Source organism: Amphiura filiformis, chromosome 4 (assembly GCF_039555335.1).
Source record: "Amphiura filiformis chromosome 4, Afil_fr2py, whole genome shotgun sequence".
Classification (NCBI taxonomy): Eukaryota; Metazoa; Echinodermata; class Ophiuroidea; order Amphilepidida; family Amphiuridae; genus Amphiura; species Amphiura filiformis.
Genome location: NC_092631.1, coordinates 27678950 through 27690276, shown reverse-complemented (window position 1 = coordinate 27690276; position 11327 = coordinate 27678950). Strand labels below are relative to the sequence as shown.

The following is an 11327-nucleotide window of genomic DNA, read 5'->3' as shown; positions in this document are numbered from 1 at the left end:
TGTTGGCAACTCTGATATTCACTTTGACAATGGCACACTTACTTCGAAGTATTTCTTGGCATAGTCAGCGAGGTGTTTATCAAAGTTCTCCATATCCTTGTCTTCAATAAGTTTATCTCCGTACACACGCTGTGCTTCATGCATCCACAAACGCACCAAGTCTACTGGAGCCTTCAGGCATTCTGGGGTGGAGAATAGTAATCCCTGAAAAAAATAGGCAAAAAGGTAATGACAATATTATACTGTTACAAACCTATGTTATCAACAAGGAGTAAAATGTGCTTTAATCTCACTATTCTTGTATATTGACCTATATAGTTTGATCAGCTTGTAATCAAAGATTAATATCCATATATTTTATTTGGAGAATTGTCTTGTGAAATCTCGCCAGAAGTATTACAAATTACTATTTGAAGTCATGTACTTTGTCTACTTTCTTTAACACGCAAAATATAGACTATACGTGGGTCTACTTTTTGGTGTAGCGATAAAAGCCTAATAATTCCCGCCGATTAGGAGCTGATCAAAGTATAAATACGGACTGCCAACATGTATGTAATCTGTACCTGACAAAGAGATTAGACCTAATGAGTCCCAACTCAAAATTGCCCTATAATAAATCTGCCATATTGGTTTGTTAAGATTCTAGGGATTTTGTTCATTTTACTCCATGTAGATTACAGGGTATTCTTCCCCTTCAAAGCCACTTTTTTTACTTTACTTGACCTGACTGAAGGTAAATCAGACAATAAATTATGGGATTGTAGGAAATGAATCTGTTATACATTAATGACTGAGGTTTAAAACTTTTGATCCAAACATGATTCGGTATCTTTCTTCTGTTCTTTTTGTATCTTTCATTTCATAAAATAATTGATCCAAACAAAGAGATTTTATTCCTACTTGGGATATTCAGATGGAATTCTTCATCATCGAGAGCAAGACTGTGAACTATATCATGAGGTATTGACCTTTTTGCTCTTAGAGTTGATTGCAGTTTCGACTCGTAGACTCTTATATAAATATTTTGGTTATATTATAATTAGACATCATGCAACATGGACGACCAGTTTAAAGTACCACAAATTTACGAGACTATAATCAGCACAAGCCCGAAATTGAACAATAACTTGCATCTATAAGCTTGAGTGTTACAGGTTGTCACCCATAGCGTTTAGCATGCGTTGTTGGCATTACACCCAGAACTCACACGCGTACATAAATTGAAATTTTTGGCGAAATAATCCTGAGGTACACTATTTTGCCCTCCATGAGTAAGTGCTCTTTCGGTTTTACAGTGGGTTCAAAAAGAAACTTATAATCTTTCACAAGGTCATATCTTTAAGGGCAGAGTAATGGGAGAGAACATGGACCTTTTCGAGCTTCATTATTTCTGAATTGTATGTCCAAAGTATATAAAACTATACATTTTTGGAAAGGAAATGAGTCAAGGAATCCCATGGTGACGCCAGATTTGTTCAAAAATCTCAAGTTTTTTAAAAATCACAAAATTCACTTTTTACCCCAATTTTTTGTGACTACTTAGAAAAAAATCCGTTTGGAGAAACACAAATTCAGTTAGCTTTTCATGAAGAAGAGACATGAACTTAGAGAAGGTTTTTTTATTTTTTTGAAATTCGTCTCTTTTTTCGAAATATTGAAAAAAACATGTGAAAAAAGGATTTTAAAATATGACCTTGTGAAAAATTATAAGTTTCTTTTTGAGCCCAGTATATATCGAATTGGTGATTGATGAGTTACCTGGAATATGTTGGACAAATCCCTCAAGTTGAACACATAGTGAAACTTGATAGCCGTCGGTAAGAACGTATGTGCAACTTTCTTATGGAGATCCAACGCTGCCCTGACTAGATTTGATGAGAGTTTCTTTATAGACGTTGGTGCTTCTATTTGCTTCAGATGCTGAGAGATGATGCTGTGGTAGATTGTGGACAGGGCGTCAGCTCCTGGGAAACTCAGGGCAAACACACAGAAATGGCGCTGTGGGGAGAGATCAAATAGCAAATTTGGTGTTATCATTGGCAAAATTCTGCAAATTATATATCGTTGTTGGGCAGGAAAAACCTCCTATGTGTCATTGGCCCCTGAACTTGTTTAAAGCAAACCTCCTATGTAACTGGTTGGCAGTTATGTTTTAAACATGTTCAGGGGCCACAAACACATAGGAGGTTTTCCTGCCCAATGACGATATATTAAAAATTTCATTTGAACGAACATAACATGATGGACGCCTGCATACACTGCGTGACCAACGCGTGAGTATACACCCACGGAAGTGAATCCAGCTCATTCTGATTGGAAAGCATTTTTAATGCTTTTGATTGGCTTGATCTGTTTTGATCAGTATTTTCACCTGCCCACATCCTTTGAAATATGATCACATTCTGCTGTGTTCATTCAAATGAAATTATTATTTTAGTGACACATGAGCATTTTGAATTTCTATAAATCAATTAAGGACTATCTGATCGATTGGACACCAAAGCATGGTGCAAGAAACCCTGGTAGACTGCCCCTGACATAGATGTACATGTATTATGTGCTCAAGCAGGACACGGGACTGGAAGCATCTGACTTGGGAACTGTGATGCAGGACAGGAGGATATGGAGAGCTTTCAAGGCTCAGGGAAACCACCCGAAATATGTAAGCAATGTAAGAGTGAGTTCTGAACCATATTTATTTCTTGAGAATGGAAGAAGAAGTACACTGTTAACTTTTGTGTGTGTATTCAATTCTTTCATTCGTCTGCATCACATACTGTCATATCTCAAAAGGCTGCTTTGTGTGATTTGTTTTATTACTGTCATCTACTTGTGTGGAGATACATTGTAAATTTACTTCATTTATTAATTTTGAGGTATCATCACAGGATTAGGCAAAAAAAAAAGATTGTTTGCTTGTCCTCCACCGACCGACCCTAATCTGGAAATCTGGAAAAACATTTTTTTGTTTTACTGTACAAATTCCCTGGCTGAAATTTGATACACTTTTGATACACCACTTTTGATACGTATGAAAAATGTATGAAATAAAAGGCTTTGAATTGGAACCCTCATTTCATACACTTTTATGTATCAAAACTGTATCAAATTAACATTGCATACACATTTTATACATATCAAAAGTGTATCAAATGCCAAGATAATGTATCAAAAAGTATCAAATGAAATGTATCCTTTCATTTCATACATATTTGATACATAATTATATCAAAAGTGTATCAAATAAGTAACTGTATCAAATCAGGGTTCCAATTTAAACTGTATCAAATTAGCGTTCAAATTTTTATCCTTTCATTTCATACACATTTCATACATAATTTATATCAAAAGTGTATCGAATATGTTACTGTATCAAATGAGGGTTCCAATTTAAACTGTATCAAATTAGCATTGAAATTTTTATCCTTTCATTTCATACACATTTCATTCATAATTTATATCAAAAGTGTATTGAATATGTTACTGTATCAAATCAGGTTCCAATTTAAACTGTATCAAATTAGCGTTCAAATTTTTATCCTTTCATTTCATACACATTTCATACATAATTTATATCAAAAGTGTATTGAATATGTTACTGTATCAAATCAGGGTTCCAATTTAAACTGTATCAAATTAACGTTCAAATTTTTATCCTTTCATTTCATACACATTTCATACATCATTTATATCAAAAGTGTATCGAATATGTTACTGTATCAAATGAGGGTTCCAATTTAAACTGTATCAAATTAGCATTGAAATTTTTATCCTTTCATTTCATACACATTTCATACATCATTTATATCAAAAGTGTATCGAATATGTTACTGTATCAAATGAGGGTTCCAATTTAAACTGTATCAAATTTTCGTTGAAATTTTTATCCCTTCATTTCATACACATTTCATACATAATTTATATCAAAAGTGTATCGAATATGTTACTGTATCAAATGAGGGTTCCAATTTAAACTGTATCAAATTTATGTTCAAATTTTTATCCTTTCATTTCATACACATTTCATACATAATTTATATCAAAAGTGTATCGAATATGTTACTGTATCAAATGAGGGTTCCAATTTAAACTGTATCAAATTTATGTTCAAATTTTTATCCTTTCATTTCATACATATTTCATACATAATTATATCAAAAGTGTATGAAATATGTAACTGTATCAAATCAGCGTTCCAATTTAAACTATCAAATTAACATTCAAATTTTTATCCTTTCATTTCATACACATTTCATACATAATTTATATCAAAAGTGTATCGAATATGTTACTCTATCAAATGAGGGTTCCAATTTAAACTGTATCAAATTTGCATGTTCAAATTTTTATCCTTTCATTTCATACATATTTCATACATCATTTATATCAAAAGTGTATCGAATATGTTACTGTATCAAATGAGGGTTCCAATTTAAACTGTATCAAATTAGTGTTGAAATTTTTATCCTTTCATTTCATACACATTTCATACATAATTTATATCAAAAGTGTATCGAATATGTTACTGTATCAAATCAGCGTTCCAATTTAAACTGTATCAAATTAGCGTTGAAATTTTGATCCTTTCATTTCATACACATTTCATACATAATTATATCAAAAGTGTATCAAATATGTCACTGTATGAAATCAGCGTGCCAATTTAAACTGTATCAAATTAGCATTGAAATTCTTATCCTTTCATTTTATACACATTTTATACATAATTATATCAAAAGTGTATCAAATATGTCACTGTATCAAATCAGCGTTCCAATTCTAATGCTGGCCAGCTGCACCGCCCTATTTTTGATACATGCCATTTGATACACCTTTGATATAGTTTTTTGATACACTTTTGATACAGTTTTTTATACACTTTTGATAGTTTTTTTGATACACTTTTGATAGTTTTTTGATACACTTTTGATACAGTTTTTTATACACTTTTGATACAGTTTTGATACACTTTTGATACAGTTTTTTATACACTTTTGATACAGTTTTTCAAATTTCAAAATTGGTCCAATCAAGCTCAAATTCAACAAGAATTATTCGTACATGATCTAAACATATTTGCAAACATTAATGACCCCAAAGTGAAGGGGTCAAAGGTCAAATTTTGAAATTAGTCTAATCAAGCTCAAATTCAACACTGCCCTCTACTGCTAATGCTGACCTCTAGCACTTTCCCCCATCACGGAGCAGCTCAATGCACTTTCCCTATCAACGCTCAAAATTACAACGCATAATAGGATAAATGTGTGAGAAAGTCTCGCACAAAAGAAGCAAAACCCAACCAAAATGGAACATACATACATCAGAAGGCCTGCTTGGAATGCAGTGCTTGTCACTGAAGTTGTTACCCTCAATAAAGAGACAAAAAGGCTACCAATAACATCTACTATACAGGCATGTGCTATATTCATGCTTAATACATATACATTGAGGCCCTATATATAATATATAGTAAGCTTACCTTATCAGAACAAAGTCAGATATTTCCTCTTTAATCACAGTCCCTGATTACATCTACATTGTAACCTAATGTGCAGTCTACAAGCATGTTTGTATCATCATCATGATAAATAAAACACCATAATTTGCTCTAAAATACAGTACATTTCCAAATGCAAATCCAGGTGTTAACTGCATACATGCCACATGGGCAAATTTGAAAATGATGAGTCATTATCTAGACATGTGATCAGTTATTGATACAGTTTTGATACACTACAAAAGGTCAGTTTATGAAAGCCCAATTTGATACACTTTTGATATACCTCTAGCCACCCAAAATAAACTAAGTCCAATTTAATACGCTTTTGATACACTAAAAAACAGGCAAAGTCCAATTTAATACACTTTTGATACACTGTATGCAGCCAGAATTTGACTAAGTCCAATTTGATACACTTTTGATATACCTCTAGACACCAAAAATTAACTAAGTTCAATTTGATACACTTTACATACACTAAAAAACAGGCAAAGTCCAATTTAATACACTTTTGATACACTGTATGCAGCCAGAATTTGACTAAGTCCAATTTGATACACTTTTGATATACCTCTAGACACCAAAAATTAACTAAGTTCAATTTGATACACTTTACATACACTAAAAAACAGGCAAAGTCCAATTTAATACACTTTTGATACACTGTATGCAGCCAGAATTTGACTAAGTCCAATTTGATACACTTTTGATATACATCTAGCACCAAAAAGTTCACTTTGATACACTTTACATACACTGAAAAACTGCAAAGTTCAATTTGATACACTTTTGATACACCACAAGCATGGCCAAAATTAACTAAGTTCAAATTTGATACACTTTTGATACATTTTTGATACAGTTAGGTGGTATTTGATACAGTTTTGATACCTTATATTTTCAGTTGATACATTTTCAATACACCCTTTGTATATCAAAACTGTATTAAATTGCTGTTTGATACAGTTTTAATACACTTTGATACACTTTTGATACACTTCTTGCTGTATAGAATTTCTGCTAGGGAATGAATACCGACGCTAATTTTGGAAATACCAGAAAAAGATTTTTTTCTTTCAACATTTTTGACATCCTGAAAAGTTTTTTACAGTATCTACACACTTCTAAACTGTTCTAAAACATGAATGAAGTGATATACAGGAGAAATATCCCAATTCACAACTATTTGGGCTATCTATTAAGCTAATTAAAGGCATACAGTAATGTTTTGGCTATGACCACTAATTTTTTAATCCCAACCTACCAACACAATTCTGAAAAAGTTGTGGAGGACGAGCATACAATCTCTTTTGTTTTTGCCTTATTAGAATCTCATGTCCATTCATAAAAGAAAGAAGCATGATGAAATATAAAATAATGATATAATACAACAATGATAACAAAAATCACACAAGGCAGCCTTTTGAGATACGACGGTCGATGCAGAAGACGATTCATCATGTACCCCCTTACCTGTAACCTTGGTGTAATGGTGAAACTACCAGATGTAGGGTTCATACAGGACACATATTGACACTTGTGGATCTCCTTCAAGGAGAGTTTAGTACGGTCATACCAATGGCTGTAATCCATGTGTTGTCTGATAAGTGTGTGGGGCTGTACTGTGCCGTATGTGTCGACCTGTACACATGAAATAAAACAACAACAAAAGACATTAGGAAAAGGTCAGTACAAGGATATGCCTGTCTGTGTCCATGTGATTTGGGTTCCACGTAGCTTGCGTGCTTTGTCAGTATTAAAGACTTTACATTATTGGGAACTCATATTCCAACTATAAAAGTGATGGAATTTAGCAATACCTGATAAATTTAATTGTATAGCTTTTCACATATCACTTCATAAGAACATGCAAAAAGAAATAAAGACCGATTCCCATTCTACTCACCATGGGCATATTCATATCATCCACAAAGTAGATCAGCCTCTTGGTGCCGGGTGGTCCAAAGTTACGACCTGCTTTCTTCTCTAGTGGCTTCTCTAGCACCCCTGTAAAATAATACAAACAAACAATGTGTACAATTTATACAATATCAATGATTTTAAGCCAAATGCAAAATACACACAAGCAGAAAAAGTGGACACTCCTATAGCTAAAATAATGGTTTCTCGATCATGAGAGCATGAATGTACTTCATGGTTCGTGCATTGCGTAATGTCGCAAGTTTAGTGGAATGACACGATACCACAATCGATTGTACACGCACAGGAAATGCAGCGCTACCCAAAGCGTGTGTGGTAGGCGTTGTACGCCGACGCAATTGTCATTACGTGCCTATTGAGCTCTCATGATCGAGAAACTATTATTTTAGCTATACTAGTTTTACAACCATTACATATCTTTTGACATTGTTCATCAATTCTTTGAGCAATATCTAAATACTAGTTTGAAGCATTCTGTCAGTGCATCAGTCTGTACAATGAGGTCATTGCTCAGCCAAGAATCTGGGCCAAGATGTTCAAGTTTGGACCTGTCTCTTCTGTAGTGGAATGTTTTCCCATATTGTGCAATGTTAAAATTATGATATAATTGGGGGAAATTTTTTCCAGAAGTATCTATACTACATGTAGCTTCACACTCACCTTGTAACATTTCAGATGTGGTGTAGTAATTGAAGGGTACATTGGTCACCATGAACTCATCCGATAATTCCGCTAGCTTGTTACCAACAAGTACGCTTTTGCCCAAACCAGCGTTACCGACTAACATGACGGGACGCCCTCTTTCCATCAACAAATCCATGAAGAATCGCACACGAGTTGTCTCGGCAGTGTGGACAAGCACAGCCTAAGTGAAGAGAAAGATATTGCAAACAAATACGATTTTAAAAATTTTTTTAAATTTTTTGAGAATTTCATAGTGTGGTAATATATTATGGGCCAGTTTCTTGAATCAAGGCTAGAAGTCAGGCTTCCTAAGCCATTAGGCTTAAACAGGAAGCCCCGCTTGGCCAGTTCTTCACAGAAGAACTGGCTTACACCTGTTACTTTGATGACAGACAGAACAGAATTTACATGGATACATTTTAACCTTGACTAATTCCCTAAGGAACTTAGACCAAAAGTGGGGCTTCATCTTTAAGCCCAATTAGTCCAATAAACTAGTGCTTACAATTTCACATCATACATCACCTTGATAGATAAATCAATAAAATGGATCCACATTGGTAGGGCTAGCTTTCTGGCTTAGGAAGCCTGACCACTAGCCAAGCTTCGAGAAATTAGACCGTTAAGTATGTAACTCCCAAATGTTTTGCAAGTATGTCTTATAAAAATAAATGAAGCACAATCTTGTTCAGCTCCTATGCCACTTTCAGGTCATTGAACTTTCCGAAAATATTGTCATTCACTTCTGTTTTGTGCAGTCTTGTTCTTCTTTACTTGCATGGTTGTTTGCTCCAATATCCTTAATTCTTGGCTAATATATATTTTCACTAACTTCTGTTGTTTTTTCAATTCTCAAAACAACTTTTAACTAAGTATCTGACCTTCATGTTGCTGTGTGTAAAACACTACCATGTAGTGGTTAATCACCATGAACTAGACAATAGGCATACACAACGAAAATTAAAAGGCTCCTGTTGAATTATTTATCATTCTTAAACACTTGAGAAAATCCCTGCAATTTCATTGGTTTCTAGCCGTGTTATATGGGACAATATACCACAGGCTACACAGCTGCAGCACGTACGTGTCGGCATGATACGCATACACACTGCTACAACCAATGGAAGACGCATAGTAACAAGTGGAGCGATCAATTCAAACCTCAAATAATTACTTGGATAAAATCAGACTTTACTTTTACTAATACTGTTCACTTGTTATTGGAATTGAAGTGTAAATGAATGAGAATAAAGGTATTATTTTAGGCTGCTGCCTTTCATTTCATATAACACACAATACCATTAATTTTGGTGTAGCTGCCTTTCATTTCATATAACACACAATACCATTAATTTTGGTGTAGCTGCCTTTCATTTCATATAACACACAATACCATTATTTTTGGTGTAGAACAACTCGGAACCACCTGTGTTATATGATATGATAGATAAACTCACGGCAGCAGCTAAAAACAATACCTTTATTCTCTAGACTCTAAAAACCAAATAGGGACTATAACTGGAAAGCTTTTTACAGCAGCAACAATATTATCCAATTTTTCACCTGTAATGGCATTTCTGGATCCAGCTCAAATGTAGGCACTTTCTCTGTCCACGACAGGAACTTCTTAGATTCAGGATCAAGATAGTAGTCAAAGATAGTGCCTTGACTTGGAAACTTGACTGTCTTGAACTCTGTCACCCACCATTTGCTGAACTCAACACGATAGTCCACCAGCTGAAATGAGAATGAGTCAATTAGTAAATTACACAGTGTGAAAACAGGTAGGTTAGTAAATTACACTGTGCGTAAAATGTGTCCCCCTTATTGCTTGGGCTTTTGTGGTTGGTACGAAAAGTAAATAAACAGCATATTTGCACAAATTAAACAACCTCATGTGGCCATTACATGACCTTTGACCGTAAACCTGTTGACATCACATATGTCAATGTCATTGAGTCCATGTCCCAATCCATAAATCAACAACAGAAGCCAAGGATTAACATTTTTTGCACAGGCTAACATTTTCTGCACATACAGCCACACATACACCAGAGCTCATTTTTTGTCCCCTAGATTTCCTATATTCCTGACAAAGAACATATGTGACACAATCTGATCCATTCATTGCCCTCCCCCCTATGGGAAGCCTCTTTTGTAATTTTTCTTCTATTTTTGACCATTTTTGTCAAAGTTTGCCCCCCTGGAAATTTGTTGTCTTCCCCCCCCCCCCCCCACCTGAAAAAGTCCTGGCTACACCACTGTGTATTAGACATAAAATCAACTGTTTACATAGACAACCCTGTAGTCCATAATAAAATAAAAAGGACATAAAAGAAAACAGTCAAAATACCTGATCTTGAAATGTGGCACCTCCAAAAGCCCAGACACAGGCAAACACAAAGTAGAGCTCATAGAGCTCCTTGGAGCAGTCTGGTGGAGTATTGTCTGGAGTTAGAAGACATTCTAGTAGATAGCACAACATCTGAACTTGACTTTGTTCTGCAAGATATTATAGACAAAGTAAACAGTCACTTTTTAAGAAGGTCAACATTAAAGTGACAAACAGTGATTTGCTAAAACAAGTCAGAACATTCTAGGGTTCATTATACGTCAGATTTTGGCATTTTGGGAACAAGCATTAAAGGTGGGTGGTCAGATTTTTTTCATATTATATGTGTACCAAAATAATCTGATTTCAAAGTTTTAAGTTAAATACACTCTCGGTGTTGATATTAGAGGCAATAACATCTGTGAATTTTGTTCATTTTGAACAATTCCAAGTAAAAACAAAGTTGTTTTACTCACGTTTTTAGTGACGTTTCACCACTACACTAGTGGCTTCTTCAGACTGGCAACTCATCACATCTGACTGCTTGCTTTTATAGGCAACAGTGAGTGAAGGCGTGATGAGTTGGTCAAAGTGTTGAGTGAGTAGCCCCTCGCTTGTTTAGAGTGTCCTGTACTCACTCAACAAATTTTGACCAACTCATCATCACGGTGTTTCCTGTTGCCTATAAAAGCAAGCAGTCAGATGTGATGAGTTGCCAGTCTAATGAAGCCACTAGTGTAGTGGTGAAACGTCACTAAAAACGTGAGTAAAACAACTTTGTTTTTACTTGGAATTGTTCAAAATGAACAAAATTCACAGTCGATATATCAACATTCCTAATGAACTTGTTCAAAGAGGCAATAACAT

General features: G+C 34.5%; 1 protein-coding gene across 1 annotated transcript in view; it reads right to left on the bottom strand.

The window, feature by feature from the left end:
* Positions 1–11327, bottom strand: part of LOC140150764 (dynein beta chain, ciliary-like) — a 143069-nt gene that overhangs the window by 44454 nt on the left and 87288 nt on the right. Inside the window, exons 36-42 of the mRNA XM_072172866.1 lie at positions 10482–10630; positions 9692–9865; positions 8105–8309; positions 7410–7510; positions 6977–7144; positions 1762–2001; positions 43–204 (exon numbers count right to left, since the gene is read on the bottom strand). Of these exons, the coding sequence (XP_072028967.1) occupies positions 43–204; positions 1762–2001; positions 6977–7144; positions 7410–7510; positions 8105–8309; positions 9692–9865; positions 10482–10630 (1199 nt within the window). The remainder of the gene's footprint in view (positions 1–42; positions 205–1761; positions 2002–6976; positions 7145–7409; positions 7511–8104; positions 8310–9691; positions 9866–10481; positions 10631–11327) is intronic.